Source organism: Portunus trituberculatus, chromosome 35 (genome assembly GCF_017591435.1).
Source record: "Portunus trituberculatus isolate SZX2019 chromosome 35, ASM1759143v1, whole genome shotgun sequence".
In the NCBI taxonomy this organism is placed as follows: domain Eukaryota; kingdom Metazoa; phylum Arthropoda; class Malacostraca; order Decapoda; family Portunidae; genus Portunus; species Portunus trituberculatus.
The window spans coordinates 11148426-11171206 of record NC_059289.1 but is presented as its reverse complement, the minus strand read 5'-3'; the positions used below and the strand labels follow the sequence as shown (position 1 = coordinate 11171206).

The window sequence follows — 22781 nt, the reverse complement described above, 5'->3', positions numbered from 1 at the left end:
CCTCCTCCTTCCAAGCTGGTCCCCCTACCAATCTTCCCCACTTTCTTCCTCTCTCCCATTCTCTCCGTCTTGCCTGTCTTTCTCCTTCCCTATCTCTTTATCTTCTCTGTCTGCTTTCAAGGGTCATCTGTGTCTCCTGCGCAAACGTCACAGTAAATGTCAGAGATTAATAAGAGTCTGGAGGGATTTTCTATTTGCATCCTCATGTGTTCCGTTCACTTCCTGAATCATTTAATCTACGACCTCTCGCCTTAACCTCTTCAGTACCATGACACGTTTTTATATTCATTTTGCTTGCTATTTGGTGATTTTATACAGATGCAGACACTTATGTGGTGGACTCAAATAGTTAAGACTCTGGAAATTAATATTCTGACCTCCATAGACCATTCCTCATGTCAATAAAATCGTCTGATTGTACTCAAAACACACGATAAGAATACGTCCCAATACTGAAGGAGTTAAACGTGATTCAAACTTCTGGTGAATGTTTACAAGCTTGAATCTGAAAATTAACACTATAGACTAGGGAGAAGAGGCAAATAAAGAAGTCTAGGAAGAAGAGGCAAATAAAGAGAGAGTGACATTAACAGGAATAAAAATGTAACTGTCCTTTTGCTAGCTAAGAAAATCAAAATGGCTTTAAACAACAAACGTCATATTGTTATTGGTCTTTAGAATTAGAATGATCATATCACTATACCACTATTGCTACGACCATTGTAAATATTACTACACAATATTACAACCTTCACTTTCGTTCCTGTACGATCACCACCAACACCACCACCAAAACCACCACCACCACCATCACCATCACCACAGCCACCACCACCACCACAAATATTTCAAGCATCCAAATATCCACACCATCTCCGCCTTCTTATTTTACTGCCTATCGTAAATCTCTCTCTCTCTCTCTCTCTCTCTCTCTCTCTCTCTCTCTCTCTCTCTCTCTCTCTCTCTCTCTTTCTCTACTCTTACTTTCTGTTTCACACCCTTTCTCTCTTCAACACTTTCTCCTCTTCTCTCACTAATTCCTTTTATTACATCATCGCAAATACTCCTTCAATTTCAAGAAACAATTGCACCTTGCCACTAAAGCTTGATATTTGCACAGGGAGATGTTTCGTTTCTTAGATTTTTGTAAACGATATCATTTTTCATCACCTTTTCTTTCCCTTGTAGTGAAAAAAAATAATAATCCTTTCGTATTAAACTATGAGATAAGTTATGAAAAAGAGGTTCACGTTTTTTTTTTTCCTTTTCTTTTTTATTTTGTTTTGGTTATTTATGAGATATTTTTTTATTATTTTTGTATATACAAGAGAGAGAGAGAGAGAGAGAGAGAGAGAGAGAGAGAGAGAGAGAGAGAGAGAGAGAGAGAGAGAGAGAGTGTGTGTGTGTTAAGATGAAAAGAAAGTTAAGAGGAAACAAGACACCCGAAAGATAAATTCATCTCCCCTTCCTCCTGTTCCTCCTCCTCCTCCTCCTCCTCCTCCTCCTCCTCTTCTTTTTCTTCTTCCTCTCCGTCCCCTACTTCTTACCGTCCTCCTCCTCCTCATATAAGAAAGGGAAAAGCGGAAACATAAAAGAAAATAATCAAGCAAGGGAAGTCACGGGAAGAGAAGGAAGGAAGAATGGAGGTTATAACAACGATGGGGAGGAAGATGACAATGATAGTGATGGAGTGCGTTGGGACATAAATTTTGGCTGTCTCTAGATATTCATTAAGCTGGTCAGAAAACCTCCAGGCGATGTTTGTGACAGTTTAATACCCAGCCAAGTGTGTGTTTGTGTGTGTGTGTGTGTGTGTGTGTGTGTGTGTGTGTGTGTGTGTGTGTGTGTGTGTGTGTGTGTGTGTGTGTGTGTGTGAGAGAGAGAGAGAGAGAGAGAGAAAGATAACTCTCTCTCTCTCTCTCTCTCTCTCTCTCTCTCTCTCTCTCTCTCTCTCTCTCTCTCTCTCTCTCTCTCTCTCTCTCTCTCTCTCTCTTGATAATTTAACCCCAAACTTTTCAAAATTCTTGAAATAAAAAAATACAATACTCTGTAAAACTATATGAGGAGACTGGCTAAGTATCAGTTCATTAATTTTACTCAGCATTACCTATTAAAGTGAAAGTGGTGAAGAAATTGGTAAGGGAGGAGAGCTAATCTGTCAATGAGGCCTCACTCACACTATACCTTTCCTATGTTGGATAATATGGGCAGGTGGAAATGTGGCAACTCATAATGCGTTACTTTTCATTTACTTACTTTTCTATTACAAGTTTACGTCTGCGTCGATGTTCTCCTGTACATGTGTTAAGCTAATTATGATGAGCATTTTAATTATCTTGTTATATGTTTCAGTTTTCCTTTTATCTATTTTTCCTTGTCTTCTGTCTGTGTTTAATCATTTTCTTCGTCTATTTATATTCCTCCCTTGTCTTTATTTTTTCATTCTTTCATTCTTTTCTCTTTTTCTCCCATTCATCTTTCTTTTATCATTTTTTTCTTTTTTACCTTTCTCAATCTTAACCTTCTCTCCATTTCTTTTATTCCTGTATTCATCATCTCTCTCTCTCTCTCTCTCTCTCTCTCTCTCTCTCTCTCTCTCTCTCTCTCTCTCTCTCTCTCTCTCATATTTTCATCCTCCGTTATTCCTTCTCCTACCTCCTCTTGCCCCTCCAGCTCCTCATCCATCATTGGTCAACCACAACGCAATTACCCCATCAAAATCTTCTTTCAGGGTGTAATTATGAGTGGGATTGAGGTACCTAAGCGTGACGTCCATGCGTGAGTGACGTGCACGTGCGTGTATGCTTTGTTGAGTGGACGCCAACTTATTGCTTAGCTTGGGCGTCACCATGGAGATGCCTTCGAAGTAACATTGTAATTTGCGCTTCAGGTCTTTAATCTTTTTCCCTCTTCTTCTCGGATACTGAATTTGTTGTCTCTATTTTTTGTATTGATTCAATGTGTGTGTGTGTGTGTGTGTGTGTGTGTGTGTGTGTGTGTGTGTGTGTGTGTGTGTGTGTGTGTGTGTGTGTGTGTGTGTGTGTGTGTGTGTTATTTCTTTGTCTGTTATTATCAATTCTACTTCCTCTTTATTTATCAACATGTCTGTCGATGTTTATTGATTATTTGTCTAACTATAAGTCTATCTGACAATCTATTTATCGATTCACGACATCGAAAATAATCAAGCACAACCTTAAACAACAACAACAACAACAACAACTACTACTACTACTACTACTACTACTACTAATAATAATAATAATAATAATAATAATAATAATAATAATAATAATAATAATAATAATGCTAATACTATCAATACATAAGAAAAAAAGAACATTAAAAAATCACACAGTCATCCAGTAAATACGCCACACACACACACACACACACACACACACACACACACACACACACACCAACTCTCACTTTCAAATGTTCTGTAAAAGAAAAAAAAAAAAAACAACAACAGATAGAAAAATAATTGAATACAAAAAAAGCACCTCTAATCACGTGATGTCATGCAGGTCATGTCAAGGGTCGTGCAAGGTGTGGCTGATTGACACCAATTACAGGAGGCAGGCAAGCAAGAGACGTGCTGTTGTGATTAGGACGCATTTATGACAATTAACTACCAATGAAGTTGAGTAAGACAGAATGGAAACGAGACGAGACGAGACGAGACGAGACGAGAGAGAGAGAGAGAGAGAGAGAGAGAGAGAGAGAGAGAGAGAGAGAGAGAGAGAGAGAGTGAGAAAAAGGGTGTGGTGGGCGAGGGAGAGGAAGGAAGGTGAAAGATGTAAAGAAACGAGTTTGTAGGTAAGAGGTGAACCAGGGTGAGAGCGAGGAAGTGAAGGAAAAATGAAGGAGTGAAAGAAACTAGGAAAAGTGAAACGAGAGGGAATAAAAGAGTGAGAAAAGTGATAACTGAAGTGAGAGGACGAGAAGTGTGACGAGGAAATGAAGTATAGCAAAAAAAGGAGAAACAAGAAGGAAGGGATAAAAATTTGGTTTAAAAATTAGACGTGAAGGAAAATGGAGTAAAAAAGTCATGTAATCAGGAAAAAATTAAAGTCATCATTTAAAACTTACTTAGCAAATAAGCATAAAAATAGTAAAACTGAAGTAAAATGTACATATAATTAAAGTAAAACCCTGAAAGGAGAACAGGTGACACAGGTAGCTAACTAATAAAGTAATGATATGAACTTGGAGAAAAAAAAGAAAGAAAGAAAAGTAAAAGTAATATATGATCAGAAGTAGCACATTAATGAAGGAAGCTGTAGTGGGACACCTGAGCAAAATGGAATGAACAATATCATTAATAGGTTAAAAAAAAAACAATAATAATGATGACAGCAACAACAACAATAATAATAATGTTGATAATAATAATAATAATAATAATAATAATAATAATAATAATAATAATAATAATAATAATAATGATAATAATAATAATAATAACAATAATAATAATAATAAGACGGACACGTTAGGAGAAAGGGCGTGGTGTGCTATTTCAACCCCTTCAGTACCAAGACGCATACCCTTATCCATTCTCCTGACTATCTGGTGATTTAATACAGCTTCAGAAACTTATATCGGAGAATAACGTGGTGAAGACTCTGGCCATTAATCTTCTGACCTCCATAGACAGTTCACAATGGAAATAAAATCGTCTAATAGGACACAAAACTCTTGGTAAAAAAGCGTCCCACTACTGAAGGAGTTAATACTTTACTTTCACCTTCTCATAAACCATAGTAAGAAGTGAACACGCACTTACCTTACACCTTGGTACCCATTGTGAGTCAGACAGGTCACTGACTGGTTGGCTGACTGGTTGGCTGGCTGGTTGGCTGGCTGGGCGCTGTGGATGCAGAGGAGCTATCAGGGCGTGTCATCGAGAGCGAGGCGAGGTATATTCAAGGTCACACAGAATACTTAACAATTTAATATATATTTAACACTGAACGCTTTATTTATATATTTATCTATTTTTTACTATTAATTTTGATCATGTTAGACAGCATTTGCATTATATTTCTTCTACCTTTGCTTTCTATTAGCTATTTTTCTTCTAGTCTCTCTTTGTGTTCATTAAGTATTTATATTTTTTTTTTATTCTATAGTAATTCACCTTTTTTATATTTCATTTTATAATCAAAGATGAAACGCATATACTGCTGAACTTTTCCCTTGCTGTTTAATGTTCCTCTTCATATTTTGTTCATTGATAATTACTGAATCACATCAAAGTATTTTCAGATTCGCAACTTTATCGTCCTCGTTACTTTTACTTTTCCTGATTGTAACTAAATAATTTTCATTTTTATTCGTTATTTTCTTCAATTTTCACATTTCCTTTCTTGATCATAACAAAACCAACACCCACCTTATTTCTTACTTTCACTCTTTATTTTTTTACCACTTTCCCTCACCAGAAAAATCATTATTACTATTTTTTTTCCACTTCATTGCATTGCGTTAAGTACTTTTATTGTAAAGAAGCATTTTATTCCTCTTTTTATTACTATGATTTTCTTTTATTTTCCTTTCCTCTATTTTTGTTACGGAATATTATGTATAGTAAAAAATATTACTTTCATTTTCTTTCTTCTCCCTTCTTTATGGTCTCTCTCTCTCTCTCTCTCTCTCTCTCTCTCTCTCTCTCTCTCTCTCTCTCGTATGTCCTTGCTTGCATGTTGTAAAGGACAGAAAATGTCGGTAAACACGTAAAAGACAGTGTGTATGTGTGTGTGTGTGTGTGTGTGTGTGTGTGTGTGTGTGTGTGTGTGTGTGTGTGTGTGTGTGTGTGTGTGTGTGTGTGTGTGTGTGTGTGTGTGTGTGTGTGTGTGTGTAATTTAGCACGGTCGCCTGTTGGTCACCCAGCCAACCTTACCCATTACGGAGCGAGCCCAGAGTGTGTGTGTGTGTGTGTGTGTGTGTGTGTGTGTGTGTGTGTGTGTGTGTGTGTGTGTGTGTGTGTGTGTGTTTGTTAGGAACCACCTTGACAATGAGGAGGGTGGGTGGCGGCGGTAGAGACGGATCAGAGAACGGCAAAGGACGTGGCCAAGGTTACGTGAGACCATCAGTGCTTAAACCTGAGTTACCTGGCTGCACTACACACTGCAACTCCCCCCCCACATGACTCAGACTTCCCGTGCCTTCCTTTTACTCGCCGGGGGGAAGACACGCACTTAGTCAGATGGTCCTAACATACTATATGCCTTGAAACAGAAAACGAGTTCTTTCCTTCTCAATGGTTAGAGAAAAATGTGTGTGTGTGTGTGTGTGTGTGTGTGTGTGTGTGTGTGTGTGTGTGTGTGTGTGTGTGTGTGTGTGTGTGTGTGTGTGTGTGTGTGTGTGTGTGTGTGTGTGTGTGTTGCCGTTGTTGCTCCAGTTACTATGGTTGTCATTGTTGTTGTTGTTGTTATTACTATTATTGTTGCTGTTGTTGTTATTTATTTTTCGAATGCCACTTACACTGCACCAAATAAACATGAATGAACATGAAAATCTTTAGTCCAAATACTACTGCTGGTGCTGCTCTTTTTCTTACTGCGACTACTATAGTACTATTACTACTACTGTTACTACTACTACTACTACTACTACTACTACTACTACTACTACTACTACTACTACTACTACCATTACTACTACTTCTGTTACTATTACTTTCCATTCCCTTGTCATCTCCTTTCGTACCCTCTCAGCACTTACCAATACATTCACGTCTTCCCTTAAAACCAAAGAAAGCGTAATAACTCATTCACTTGCCAAAACTTTATATCTCCTCTCTCTCTCTCTCTCTCTCTCTCTCTCTCTCTCTCTCTCTCTCTCTCTCTCTCTCTCTCTCTCTCTCTCTCTTTACACTACGCCACGTAACTACAATCTTCACTCCCTATCATCCCAGCATTCCATCCCTCCCCCTTCACCCTTAGGCAGCGCGGAATCCTTCACCTAAGCTTATTCTGCATAACAAAACAATGGCGGGAGGGTGAAGAAGGGCGAGGGCACAAGCAAAGAAAGGGAGAAAGGTAAAGAGTGGTAGGAAGGGCATGTAAAAGATAGGAAGGCAGTCAGAGAGAAAGAAAAGTTGTGGAAAGGAATATAAACTTTATCCTGTGATTGCTTGTAACCTTCGATCCTTAATATTTCATCTTATTGACCGGAGAGAGAGAGAGAGAGAGAATACTACTCGCATATAAAGTGTTCATCCCTCGGGAAGTCACATATTATGACTATGAAAATCGGCCCAACGAGTAGGAGTATAAAATGAATAAGGAAATGGATTTAATGAGTGAAACAAATATTTGAAGGTAATAAGAAACTGAAAAATAAAAATAAAAATCATATATAAGGAATATCTATGTATTAAGATTCTGGATGATACAGCGTAGATAACATAAATTTTCGTTAAAGGAAATGTAAATTAGCACAGTAGGCCATACGTGGCGAAAAAGAAAACGGTGTGAGAGAGTGAAAAATAAACCTCAGACAGTAAGAGGATGGAGGGTCCAAACAGGCGGAGATTGATGAGGCTGTGGAATGTGTGTGTGTGTGTGTGTGTGTGTGTGTGTGTGTGTGTGTGTGTGTGTGTGTGTGTGTGTGTGTGTGTGTGTGTGTGTGTGCTCGTGTATGCGTTCAGACCTACACAGACGCTTTCCCCTTGCAAATACACAGCCTGAACATCCATTATCAGAAACCACCTGTTTTATCGCCTACTTCTATATATATAAAAACAAAAAGTTATATTGACATGAAAACACGATACTAACCTTCACTTTTACCACAAACACTCATCCATTGTACTCTTTTCACATGTCATCTTCCCTTTCCTTATATACGAAATACCCCTTCTGCTCCACAGCCCTGATACCTCCTTGAGTACCATGACGCGTTTCCATGTTCACTATGCTTACTATTTGGTGATTTTATGCAGCTTCAGAAACTTATGTGGTGATTAGAATGGTGGAGACTGTGGCTATTTATCTTCTAACCTCCACAGACCCTTCCTAATGTCAACAAAATGGTCTAATCATACACAAATCTCAAGGTAAAAAATGTTTTCCAGTATTGAAGGGGTTAAACTCAGGCTACCTTTATTATTTCTATCTCAGTTCAGTGTTATTATTTTTATCCGTCCCCAGTTACTTCACTATATTCCTCAACACCCAGCATACACCCTATCACTCGTTATCTCCTTCCTGTCACCAGATCACATCAGTCGCTATCATCTTCTCTTGGCATTTAATCTCTGTAATATCTAGGATCTACATCTCAGAAGGCTTTTATGTCTAACACTCTTATGCTCAGTCATCCTTCATCTTTCTCTTCTTTGCCTCCGCCTCCAAGCTCTGGCTAACAATTGAGTTGTAAGATTTACGGTAATACGTGAATCTCTCTTAATTCCATCCATTGACAGCCAAATAAACATCGTGGCCCGACGTGCAGTTGAAAAAATAGCGGGACTTAACTGTCTTTTAATGTGTAGATAATGAAAGATGAGGAGATGTGAGGTGAAGGTGATAGGAGGAAAGTGACAGAGGAAAGGCAGAGGAGAAAGAGGGAAGAATAGCAGGCAAGTGAATGGATATGCAATGTTATTGTAGTTTTCCTCTGTGACCTCCTTAAGTTAATGATAGGGTCTCGTTTGTCTGCTTGAGGTTTACCTTTATATCTTATAGTGCGTGTGTTGGGGGCGGCGGGGATTGGGGGTTAGGGGGTTCAGGAACTTTCCCTCTATTATTGATAACATATTTTCTTTCCCTTTTCCTTTTCCAACAGATGTGAAGATTGCACTAGAGTAAATATTTTCTCTTATCTCTTTACACAACACAACACCTGCCTCTACCTCCCCTCCTCTTCTCTTCATAGCTATAAAGGAGGCAGCTGGTAAACTTGACTCAGTGTAAAGAGACTTTCCCATTAGTTTTAAGTGACTACCACCAGCCGTCCCTCGCGAACTTCACTCTCACAAGACAGACCGAATGCGAGAGAATACCGTCAATGGTTATATACCGTTCTCTCAGTTCTGTTGTGCTACATATATCAAACTACTGTGATTATTATTCCACAAACTTTTCACAAATATTATCATTCGCTCTAACAGATCTGTTGCCGATGTGCTTATTCAGTGTTCCTGTGAATATTGTACGAAATTTAATGGAAAAGGCTTATGGCGGGTGTGAAAATAACTGATTGGCTGGAAGGTGATTCTGGACAACAGAGATCGTCTTAAGACATGAGGTGAAATCTACAGAAAGATTTGCAATAGAAAAAGACGTGCATCTCAGCGTGAGGAAAGAGTGGCGTCAGTTACGAAATGCGGAGTCTACTGAATGTGAACGACCCGAGAATGCCGGCTGCGCCCTTCACCTACACACTCGCCAGCGTAAACTCTACCGCAGGGATGGAGTCATCATAGATACATGGAACCCACAGTTTTTTTTCTAAATTCTTCACAGCGAGTAAGTAAAATAAGTGTGATCTATTGGAATATAAATAATGTGTACACTGAACTTGAAAAGCAGAATGTTCAACAATAACTACTTAATTATGACTCGATAGGGTTAAACGAAATGAAAACAGTTTTACCAGTATCTCTTCCTTGTTATGTGACATATCAGAGTAAGATTTTAGATTTCTCTAATCGGGGTGGCAAAGCTTTGTTAGTTCAAAACTGTATGGATAAATTAATACTTAACGTAGACATCAGAGTTGTAGATTAAGTATGGGTAAAGTTACGCATTCTGACAAGAGTGTTGTTTGGTTTTGTGTACGTACAGTGCATTCCCCATAAATGTAAAAAGAATAGATCTAGACTCTACTCTGGCCCTGGCATCGTCACTTAGCGGTCATGCAGCGCTGTATGGCCCGGCTAGTAAGACAAAGCTAGTTAAAGAAACTTTAGATAAAGAAACATTTACTCGAGATATAAGTGACAAAGTTAACATGGAAGCAGACTTAAATACAATGGTGTCGAAAGTGGCAGACGCTGTGTACAGTATATATATATATATATATATATATATATATATATATATATATATATATATATATATATATATATATATATATATATATATATATATATATATATATATATATATATATATATATATATATATATATATATATATATATATATATATATATATATATATATATATATATATATATATATATATATACATATATGACAAGTTGCCAAGGCTCACATTCTGTCTGTCTACCTATCTGTATATCTGACTGTATCTGCTCTAATCCCCACTTCCCAGATCCCATTTCTCTCTCTCTCTCTCTCTCTCTCTCTCTCTCTCTCTCTCTCTCTCTCTCTCTCTCTCTATCTATCTATCTGTGACAACCTGCAGCATTCCCCAGCGCCGTGGATGGTCAAGAAAAGGAGTGTGTGTTGGCGGCGCACGTCTGGGCATGCTAATGTTGTTTTATAGTGTGAAGGTTTTGTGTGTGCTGGAGTTGTTTGTGTGTGAGTGTGTGTGTTTTGCTGGCATTCGTTACGCACATGTAAGTTCTGCTTTCCTTACAGCGGTGTGACTGTGTTTGGTGTTTTGTAATGTGTTTTGTATTGTTACTTTTCCCTTTCTCTCTTTTTCCTTAAAGTATTTGCTACGTGTGTGCGTGTTCTCGTGGTTGAATCGCCTATAAGTGGTTTCTATACATATTATTTCCCCATGGTAAAGATGTGAAGAAAACAAAATGACTAGAATGTTTTTACTTCTTCCTACATTTCCTCCTTCTCTTTTTCCTAGTCGTCCTTTCTACTTCTCTTACACACGAAAAGCATAGTTTCACCTCCATATGTCTTGCTATCACTTTCTCTAATTGATCACAAGTTTCATTTATGCTGTCAAAGTGTAATGAAGCGGCCACAGAGAGCAATTGTGTTGCTAGCGAAGCTCTCATGTGCTGTTGCTCAATTCTGGAACACGGAGTAAAAGAAAAATGTCTATGTGAAAAAAGCTAGTTTTTGTTATGTGATGTGAAATGACCTTGTTTTATTAATTTACAGAGCCGCTGTCCACATGATTTCCCCAGGACCTCTTGGGTCTTGGCAGCGGGTGAGTGTTGGTGTTAATGGTTGTTGTGGTAGTAGTGGTGAAGATGATGCGGCATTTAGTAACAGGTAAGAAATTCTAGTAGAAATGTTGGTGGTGGTGGTGGCGGGAAAGTAACAGCGGTGGATAATAATCACGTTGGAGATAGCATGCAATAATACCAAGTGAATGTGTTGTCTTTTCATGCAAGTTATTTTAATACAATAGTTTGTTCATAGTGAGAAACAGGTAAATATTCATGCACATTACATATCAAATACTTTGACACGGAACTCTGTAACTGAAGCATGTATTTCACCGTAGTTTTTCTCTTCCTCCCTTAACTTAATTCCTTCTCTAGTGGTCTTCTATTCCTCCTCCTTTTCTTCCTCTCCTCCTCGTCCTCTTCCTCTTCCTTCTCTTCTTTCTCCTATTCCTCTTTCTCCTCTGCCTAAATCACGATAACAAAAAGTAGCATTCGTTCAGCGTCAACACCGTCGTCATTCATTTAAGAAAACAACATAAGACAGACGACACAGGCCAACAAAAACGTAATCACTTCTTCATAATAAGCAGTATCGTCTTCCTTCCTGATGGTGGAGGCTGTCTTCTTCAATGAGAGACGCAGAGATCTTGACGGATTGCTCTGTCTGACCCACTGTTCTAGATTACACGCTCTTCTTCCTTCCTTAGCTTACCACTCTCTTTCGTTGGCGATGCTTCAGAGAGAGAGAGAGAGAGAGAGAGAGAGAGAGAGAGAGAGAGAGAGAGAGAGAGAGAGAGAGGACTATCGCACGGAATAGCAAAAAACTCGTTTCTCAATATTTCAGCAACCACATTTTACCTGTTATTATATTTTTTACCCCATTCTTCCTTTCCTCTCTCTCCTTTGGAGGGAAGGAAGGACGCGGAGAGGTGGATTGCGGCAGGAAAGGCAATGAGCGTGCCGAAAGAGAGGACGAATTGTTGCCTTATGTACGTGCTTTGATGTTTGATGTGACTTTTTTAATGGTCTCTGCGTTCGTCACTAACATCATTACTCGTGTATAAAAGATCACTTATCTTGCTCCCCTACGAGGCTGCTTGTGATGAGCTGCTTTTTTTTTATCGTCTAAACTAATAGATGTAAAATTGTATAAAGGAGAAAGATTCCGGCTGTTCTTTTATTTCATCTACGTTTTTTTTTTTTTCTATGTGTAATTAATTCTACTCTGTGCTATAGTCTTTTCATTCCAATGTTAAGCTCCGTTACTAATATTTTGTAGGAACGTTTATCAATCTTTCATTTTTTTTTTTTTTTGTTCTTTTACTCTACAATCTCCGTATTTTATGTAGTTTAATTTACTATTTTTTTCCTCTCCTCATTTCAGTGATTATTTCACAGACTACGGACTCACTCCGATTGTAGATGAAAAAAATCCTTGGTGATAGAAGGGACGAAACAAAAGGACTTGAATTTGTGCTTTATGATCAAAAGGCAATATAAGGATTATAGGGAAAATGAAACGCGGAAGAAAAAATATAGAAGCATACTACTAAAATAAATAGAGATCCAGAAAATGTTCCATCCATTTCTCTTTATGTGTGCACAAAACAGTACACAATTCAAACTAATCTATATTTTGTCAGCTTATCTCTTACAACAAGATCTGTATGACTTCTCAGAATGTGTGGATGTTTCAAAGCAGTTTGTGTCTCTCCCACAGCCATGGTGCCGCTGCTGCTGCTGGTAATGTGTCATGCGGTAAGTAAAACTTTCTTCTCGGTGGTCACAACACACACACACGCACACACACACACACACACACACACACACACACACACACACACACACACACACACACACACACACACACACACACACACACAGAGAGAGAGAGAGAGAGAGAGAGAGAGAGAGAGAGAGAGAGAAGCTCGTGCGTTCGCTACCTAGTGTTCGAAAGTCATCTCTCTACGGAATAATCTTCGTCCTCTCAAGCATTAACCTTTCTGTCCAACAGGTCGTGGCCCAAGTAGAGGAGGTGGCCTTCTCCAATACTCTCACAGCAGGTACGTCACCGCCCTTCAAAGGACACCTCATCATCCCACCACCGCAGTCCTGAACAAACCACACAAATCGCATACAGATTACAGGAGCAACTTGATGTTGTTTGGAAATAACTTGTAAATCACTGAAAACTCAAGTGACAGCATAACGACTTATTCATTCGAGTTACTTCGACTTCGAATGAAATTATTATAATTGTGGATACTGACTCTGATTTAAATGAACTTGCAAATTTGCGCTTTGCACTTCTGACAGAGCGAGGCATTTATCCACTCTCCTTTGCCAAGTATGGTGTTTTTTTTATTTCTTTATTTTTTTACGTAAGAGAGAATACCAGCCAAGGGCAATAAAAATTGTGCCAAAAAAAAGGAGGCTCACTGAAGTGCCGATTCCCCAAAGAAGATGATATAGTTAGAAGGAGACTCCATGTATGGCATAGGAGTCTCTTTTTCTCTCATCATATATTTCACTCGCTCACGTAAGTGTTCAGACTGCCGCAGACGCACAAGTAACTTTGGTGTCAGACTCTTTCAGGTTGCTACTCGATGAATTCCAGCACGCCTTGACCTCATCTGATCTGCATGTGACTTGTGGACTAAAGTGACTGACTGAAGGAGCTGCACTAGTGGATAACATGGCTGAACTCAGATGGCAGATGGCGGTGGTGTGGACGCTCGATGACATACAGAGTGCATGATGGTATTCTTTTTACCTTATTTTCTAATAATGTGAGAACTGCAGTGTTAAGGAAACATCGATCTTTTATTTGTTGAATCACTATTAAGCTAATGAAGAAGAAACAACATCTCGGTTTGGAAAAGAGGGAACAAGCAAGAAAATTTACTGAGATTCTATACGAACAAACGATATATTGCGGTTTAGTAAATAGTGTGCGTGTGGTGAATGCAAAGAATTAGTGGTGAGAATGATAACAGTGTGAAATTATATATATATATATATATATATATATATATATATATATATATATATATATATATATATATATATATATATATATATATATATATATATATATATATATATATATATATATATATATATATATATATATATATATATATATATATATATATATATATATATATATATATATATATATATATATATATATATATATATATATATATATATATATATATATAGAGAGAGAGAGAGAGAGAGAGAGAGAGAGAGAGAGAGAGAGAGAGAGAGAGAAACTGATGTTTTTCTTATCCCTAACAGCGGATATCATCAGCCTCGGAGATGAAGATAATGACATGATCGTTGGAGTGGCTGGCACCGACTATCCGACTTACGCCCAAGTTCCTGACACTTCTTTCAGGTGAATTATTCTTAATTTTTTTTCATCCTCTTTGTAAAATGTCACTTCATACACTTCACAAGACAAACAGTCAAGTGTAAACTGGAAGGATATAGTTTCCATGACTCGTAGCAGTCCTTGTATAAAACATAGCTATCAGAATACATCTGTCATCGGAACAATCTGAATAATGTGTGTTTCAACTTCCACTTACATGCCAGTCTGTCTGAAAACCAAATCATTCTTGTCATATATATATATATATATATATATATATATATATATATATATATATATATATATATATATATATATATATATATATATATATATATATATATATATATATATATATATATATATATATATATATATATATATATATATATATATATATATATATATATATATATATATATATATATATATATATATATATATATATATATATATATATATATATATATATATATATATATATATATATATATATATATATATATATATATATATATATATATATATATATATATATATATATATATATATATATATATATATATATATATATATATATATATATATATATATATATATATATATATATATATATATATATATATATATATATATATATATATATATATATATATATATATATATATATATATGGGCTTTTGATTCTTCTCCTATTCTGATCACTAACACTGAGGATTTCCTAATGCCACTCTTGTTAAATTCTCTATAGAACCTACTAAAGACCTTTATCAGATCCTCTCTTATCCTACATCTTCCTAAGGACTACATTTAGAAGTTTCAATCCCCTTTCGTAAGAAATTATTTTCATCCTTAATATTTCTTTGGTTTAGTTTTTTTCTTCTTTGCACTGATTCTGATAGTTCTAATATGAAAACGGCACTGGCTAAAGGTAACAAAATATATTCAACGAGTTTGTTAATTTTGCGATATTAAGGAAAACGAGTATACTAATGAAGAATTGCAAAAGACAATGTGCTCCTGAAGTTTCTTGATAGTCCTTTTAAAAAAAATTCAAATCATAAAAACATAAATCAATAAGGTTTATCATTAAACTACTTCATATGATTATTTCAAATTCATATAATGAGACGATTTTTTTCTGCAGATGCGAAGACCAGGTGTCACCTGGTTACTACTCCGACCCAGAAACCCAATGTCAAGTGTTTCACATTTGTGTGGCTTACCAAGAGCAGCAGCTGCGACAGTACTCTTTCCTCTGTCCTAACGGTACTATCTTCAGCCAGCAATACTTCGTATGTGTTTGGTGGTACGACTTCGACTGTTCACTTGCTGTTTCCTTCTACGACACCAATACAGAGATTTTCGCTGAATTCCCTGCTGCTGCCCCATCTTCTGTCCAACGAGGCACTTCTCTACCTGCTGAGGGAGCACTCACGACAACTGGACTGCTTGATTTGCGTGGTTCACAGTCTGGTGGCTTGACTGATAAAGATTCTGCAGCACCTAAAAGATTACCAAATTTGTCATCAGAACAACCAAGATTTTTAAGTCAACAGTCGGATGTATCTGGAGAGCAGCAAAGCGCATCACAAGATTTTGCAGGTGGAGTGGTCTCACCATCAGATAGCTTTGCCAGAGAGTTGCCTCAAAATAACTTAGAATCTCCCAATTTTCAGAAAAATACAGAGCAAAATGCGATTGGTGGTGATCCTGGAGACAGTAAAATCTCACAAAGAACAGACCAGAGCCAAACAAAATTTGGTCCTGAGACTGGCTCACCTCAGGAACAACAGGAACGTGATTTCACTCAAGTGCAATCAGGATTCGACTCTACTACAGGGCAAGCAGGATTCGGATTTCCTCAGAATGAAGCAGGATTCGATATAACTGAAGAGCAACAAAAATATGACACTATTCAAGGACTTGACTCCACTCAAGGGCAATCAGACCTTGACTTCATTCAAAATCAGCAAAAGTATGACTCCACCCAAGGCCAAACAACATATGATTCCAGTCAAGGACCAGCAGGATTCGACTCCATTCAAGGGCAAGAAGGATTAGACTCCATTCAAGGGCAAGTAGGATTAGACTCCATTCAAGGGCAGGTAGGATTTGACTCCATCCAAAGGCAAGAAGGATTCGACTCCACTCAAGGGCAAGAAAAATTGGATTCCGTTCAAGAACAGACAGGATTCGACTCCACTCAAGAGCAGACAGGATTTGATTCCACTCAAGGGCAGACAGGATTCGATTCCACTCAAGGGCAAACAAGATTTGATTCCACTCAAGAACAGACAGAATTCGATTCCACTCAAGGGCAAACAGGATTCGGTACCACTCAAGGACAGACAGGATTCGATTCCACTCAAGGGCAAACAGGATTTGATTCCACTCAAGAGCAGAGAAGATTCGATTCCACTCAAGAGCAGAAAGAATTCGACTCCACTCAAGGGCAGACAGAATTTGACTCCACTCAAGGGCAGATAGGATTCGACTACACTCAAGGGCAGACAGGATTTGATTCCACTCAAGAGCAGATAGGATTCGACTCCACTCAAGGGCAGACAGGATTCGGCTCTACTCAAGGGCAAACAGGATTTGATTCCACTCAAGAGCAGACAAGATTCGATTCCACACAAGAGCAGACAGGGTTTGATTCCACTCAAGGGCAGGCAGGATTCGATTCCACTCAAGAGCAGACAGGATTCGATTCCACTCAAGAGCAGAAAGAATTCGACTCCACTCAAGGGCAGACAGGATTCGACTCCACTCAAGGGCAGATAGGATTCGACTCCACTCAAGGGCAGACAGGATTCGATTCCACTCTAGGGCAGACAGGATTCGACTCCACTCAAGGGCAGACAGGATTCGACTCCACTCAAGGGCAGACAGGATTCGATTCCACTCAAGGGCAGGCAGGATTCGACTCCACTCAAGGGGAGACAGGATTCGACTCCACTCAAAGGCAGACAGGATACGATTCCACTCAAAAGCAGACAGGATTCGACTCCACTCAAGGGCAGACAGGATTCGACTCCACTCAAGGGCAGACAGGATTCGATTCCACTCAAGGGCAGACAGGATTCAACTCCCCTCAAGGACAAGCAGGATTTGGCTCCACTCAAGGGCAGGCAGAATTCGATTCCACTCATGAGCAGAAAGGATTCGACTCCACTCAAGGGCAGACAGGATTCGACTCTACTCAAGGGCAGACAGGATTCGATTCCACTCAAGGGCAGACAGGATTCAACTCCCCTCAAGGACAAGCAGGATTTGGCTCCACTCAAGGGCAGGCAGAATTCGATTCCACTCAAGAGCAGAAAGGATTCGACTCCACTCAAGGGCAGACAGGATTCGACTCCACTCAAGGGCAGACAAGATTCGACTCCGCTCAAGGGCAGACAGGATTCGACTCCACTCAAGGGCAGACAGGATTCGACTCCACTCAAGGGCAGACAGGATTCGATTCCACTCAAGGGCAGGCAGGATTCGACTCTACTCAAGGGGAGACAGGATTCGACTCCACTCAAGGGCAGACAGGAATCGATTCCACACAAGTGCAGACAGGATACGATTCCACTCAAGAGCAGACAGGATTCGATTCCACTCAAGGGCAGACAGGATTCGACTCCACTCAAGGGCAGACAGGATTCGACTCCACTCAAGGGCAGACAGGATTCGATTCCACTCAAGGGCAGACAGGATTCGACTCCAATCAAGGGCAGACAGGATTCGACTCCAGTCAAGGGCAGACAGGATTCGATTCCACTCAAGGGCAGGCAGGATTCGACTCCACTCAAGGGGAGACAGGATTGGACTCCACTCAAGGGCAGACAGGATTCGATTCCACTCAAGGGCAGGCAGGATTCGACTCCACTCAAGGGCAGACAGGATTCGACTCCGCTCAAGGGCAGACAGGATTCGACTCCAATCAAGGGCAGACAGGATTCGACTCCAGTCAAGGGCAGACAGGATTCGATTCCACTCAAGGGCAGGCAGGATTCGACTCCACTCAAGGGGAGACAGGATTGGACTCCACTCAAGGGCAGACAGGAATCGATTCCACTCAAGGGCAGACAGGATACGATTCCACTCAAGAGCAGACAGGATTCGACTCCACTCAAGGGCAGACAGGATTCGACTCCACTCAAGGGCAGACAGGATTCGATTCCACTCAAGGCAGACAGGATACGATTCCACTCAAGGCCAGACAGGATTCGATTCCACTCAAGGGCAGACAGGATTCAACTCCCCTCAAGGACAAGCAGGATTTGGCTCCACTCAAGGGCAGGCAGAATTCGATTCCACTCAAGAGCAGAAAGGATTCGACTCCACTCAAGGGCAGACAGGATTCGACTCCACTCAAGGGCAGACAGGATTCGACTCCGCTCAAGGGCAGACAGGATTCGATTCCACTCAAGGGCAGACAGGACTCGACTCCACTCAAGGGCAGACAGGATTTGACTCCACTCAAGGGCAGACAGGATTCGACTCCACTCAAGGACAGGCAGGATTTGGCTCCACTCAAGGGCAGACAGGATTCGACTCCACTCAAGGGCAGACAGGATTCGACTCCACTCAAGGACAGGCAGGATTTGGACTCCACTCAAGGGCAGACAGGATTCGACTCCACTCAAGGGCAGACAGGATTCGACTCCACTCAAGGACAGGCAGGATTTGGCTCCACTCAAGGGCAGATAGGATTCGACTCCACTCAAGGGCAGACAGGATTCGACTCCACTCAAGGGCAGACAGGATTCGACTCCACTCAAGGGCAAACAGGATTCGACTCCACTCAAGGGCAGACAGCATTCGATTCTCCTCAAGGACAGGCAGGATTTGGCTCCACTCAAGGGCAGACAGCATTAGACTCCACTCAAGGACAGGCAGAATTTGGCTCCACTCAAGGGCAGACAGAATTCGACTCCACTCAAGGGCAGACAGGATTCTACTCCACTCAAGGACAAGCAGGATTTGGTTCCACTCAAGGACAGACAGAATTCGACTCCACTCAAGGGCAGACAAGATTCGACTCCACTCAAGGGCAGACAGGATTCGATATCACTTATGGGCAGGCAGAATTCAATTCCTCTCAAGGACAAGCAGGATTCGACTCCTCTCAAGGACAAGCAGGAATTGACTCTTCTCCAGGGCAGGCAGGAATTGACTCCACTCAAGGACAACAAGAGTATGATTCAACTCAAGGACTTGGATTTAGTTCCATCCAAGGACAGGTTGAATTCGGTTCTACTCAAGGACAAACCAGTATCGATTCCACTGAAGGACAAACAAGACTTGATTCCAATCAAAGAGAAACAGGAAATCAAGGACAAGCAAAGTTTGATTCTAATCAAGAACAAATAGGATTCGATTCCACTGAAGGTCAAATAGGATTTGATTCTGCGGTAGGACAATTGGGATTCCATTCCAGCCAAGGAAAATTAGAATTACACTCAAATCAAGAAGAAGCAGAAATCGATTTCACCCTAGGGCAAAAAGACTATAGCTCAACTCAAAGAGAAATGAAATTTGATTCCATTCAGGGAAAAACAAAAGTTGATTCCACTCAAAGTCAACCAGATTATCGTTCTAGTCAAGGACAACAGGAATATGCTAGCTCTACTCAAGGACAAACAGGATTTGATTCTGTTCAACAACAAAAAGAATTTGATTCCACTCAAGGACAAACTGAATTCGATTCCATCCATACACAAATAAGATTCGATTCCACACAAGGACAAACAGGTTTTGACTCCATCCAAGAGCAAACAGGATTCGATTCTGCTCAAGGACAGCCCCTATTTGAATCTTCGAAAGTGCAAATAGGACACCACACAACTAAACAGCAAACAGGACTTGTCTCCACTACAGAACAAACAAAATTTGACTCATCTCAAAGAGAAGGATTCGAGTCTGAGTATAATCAAGCAGGATACGATTCTATTAAAGGGCAAGTTGACTTTGTTGCTATACAAGGACAAGAAATGACTGAATCTGCTCAAAATCAACCAGATCTTGCTTCTAAACAAGAGCAAAAGGAATTCAGTTTCACACAAGACCAAGTGGTATTGGACACCACTCAAAGAAAACATGGATCTGACTTTTCTCGAGAACCAGAAGAATATGAATTAATTAAAGGGCAAACAGAATTTGATTCTCCTCAGACACAATCTAAATTCGACACTAATCAAGTAGGATTCGACTCTACTCAAGAACAATCACTTGACACAAACCAAAGTCAAGCAGGAATTGGCTCTACAAATTACCAAGGACTCAGCTTCACTTCAGAACCTGGCTCCATTAGAGGGCAAGAGCTTGATCCCACCCAAGGCCAGTCAGGATTGAGCACCATTAAAGAGCAGACAGGATTCGATTCAGTTCAAGGAGAAGCAGAATTCAACACCAATCAGAAACAAGAAAGTCACGGACAAGGAATATTCGGCTCCACTCCAGCACAAGAAGAATATAACTATACTAAGGGACAAGAATTTGATTTTACTCAAGGGCAACAAGGACAAGGATTTGACTCCACTCAGGGACAAGAATTCGATATCGCTCAAAAACAAGGATTAGACTCCACTCAAGGACAAGGATTCGATTCCATTCAAGGACAAGGATTCGACTTCGCTCAAGGACAACGATTTGATGTCACTCAAGAACAAGGATTCGACGTCACTCAAGGACAAGGATTCGACTCCACTCAAGGACAAGGATTCGATTCTACTCAAGGACAAGGATTTGATTCCACTCAAGGACAAAGATTCGATAACACTCTAGGACAAGGATTCGATGTCATTCAAGAACAAGGATTCGACATTAATCAAGGACAAGGATTCAACATCAATCAAGGACAAGGATTCGATCTCATTCAAGGACAAGTACTCGATTCCACTCAAGGACAAAGATTCGACGTCACCCAAGGACAAGGATTCAACATCACTCAGGGACAAACAGGAATTGATTCCACTAAAGGACAAACAAAATCGGATTCCCTTCAGCTCCTTGGACGTTTTGATTCCATTCAAGGACAAGCGGGATATGATGGCACTCAAGAGCAAGTGGAATTTGATTCTATTCATGGGGAGGCCGGTTACGACTCCACTCAAGAGATAACAGGATTTGATTCTAGTCAAAAGCAAACAGAAATTGGTTCTTTTCAAAGCCAAGCAGAATTTGCTGTTTCTCAAGGGCAAACAGCAATCGACTCTGTCCAAGGTGAGAGGGAACTTGGTTCAACTGAAAATAAAAAACATGGCACAAATAAGATTCTAGAAGGAAAAGACGATTTCTTGCTAATATCTGAGCAGGATGGAACTAGAGTAGAATTTAGCCAGTTGAGTCCTGGTGAGACACCTGACCAAGCACAAGGAATATTGGGATCTATTGCAAATCAAGCTCTGTCCTCCTTCCATTCTGATCAATCTGAAAATGTAAACACAGATTCTAAGTTGGCAGGGAAAGAGGATATGAGTCAATTCGTGGTTAGTGAAGATCAACAAACACAGCGACAAGAAGGGGAAGGATACAGCTACCCTGTACCTACCACGAATCTTTCACCTGAGAGAAACAATGTGCAGTCATATACCTTCGACAAGCCAGTGAACGTGAGGAGTGAAATTGATGTTGAGCGCCAAGCTCTTCCTAACGACGACAAACAATATGAAAATGATGTTTTGCTAATAGTTGGTCCAGATGCAGGGAGCCAGCAAGTAGTTTCCAACACTGGACCTCACGACAGCACCATCGTCACCATCCATGACACCTCTGCCTCTGGCACCCTTGGTACTACCTCCACTCTCCTTCAAGACACCTTAACAACAACTCATCATGACACTCTATCCACAGGTCATAGCGCCATTCCCTGTCCTCATGACACTACCAGCAACACTCATCTGCAAAACACTGCCACTAGCACCCAAGACACAGTCAGTGGTGTCCTAGACATCAATACCGCTACAATAGACACTCTTGGACCCATTGATGTGCACACTCCAACTAACAGCTTGGTAGGGGAGGGAAACGTACTTCGGAATGAAGGGCTTCTGATACGGACTCAGCTTGATAGTCAGGATCAGATAAGTCAGATTATGCAAAATCAGGCCAGTCATGGAGAAGTAAGACAAAGCGAAAACATTCAGGACACACTTGGTCAAACTCAAAACATTCAAAGTGAGCTTCCTAGTTTACTAGGCAACTATGATTCTCTAAGTTCTTTGGCTCCTCATACTAATCTAGATATTGCAAACCAAGACCATGTAGAAGCACACAATAAACAGAACCAAAACTTTTCAGATCAAGGACATACATTCAACAGTCAGAAAAACCAAAGACATTTCTTACCAGT

General features: G+C 39.9%; 1 protein-coding gene across 1 annotated transcript in view; it reads left to right on the top strand.

Moving 5' to 3' along the window:
* LOC123513197 (filaggrin-like) overlaps positions 1-22781 on the top strand; it is a 35044-nt gene that overhangs the window by 9058 nt on the left and 3205 nt on the right. The window contains exons 2-6 of the mRNA XM_045270179.1: positions 11045-11093; positions 12776-12813; positions 13070-13118; positions 14359-14458; positions 15582-22781. The exon at positions 15582-22781 is cut by the window's right edge and continues 3205 nt beyond it. Of these exons, the coding sequence (XP_045126114.1) occupies positions 12778-12813; positions 13070-13118; positions 14359-14458; positions 15582-22781 (7385 nt within the window). The 5' untranslated portion in view covers positions 11045-11093; positions 12776-12777. The remainder of the gene's footprint in view (positions 1-11044; positions 11094-12775; positions 12814-13069; positions 13119-14358; positions 14459-15581) is intronic.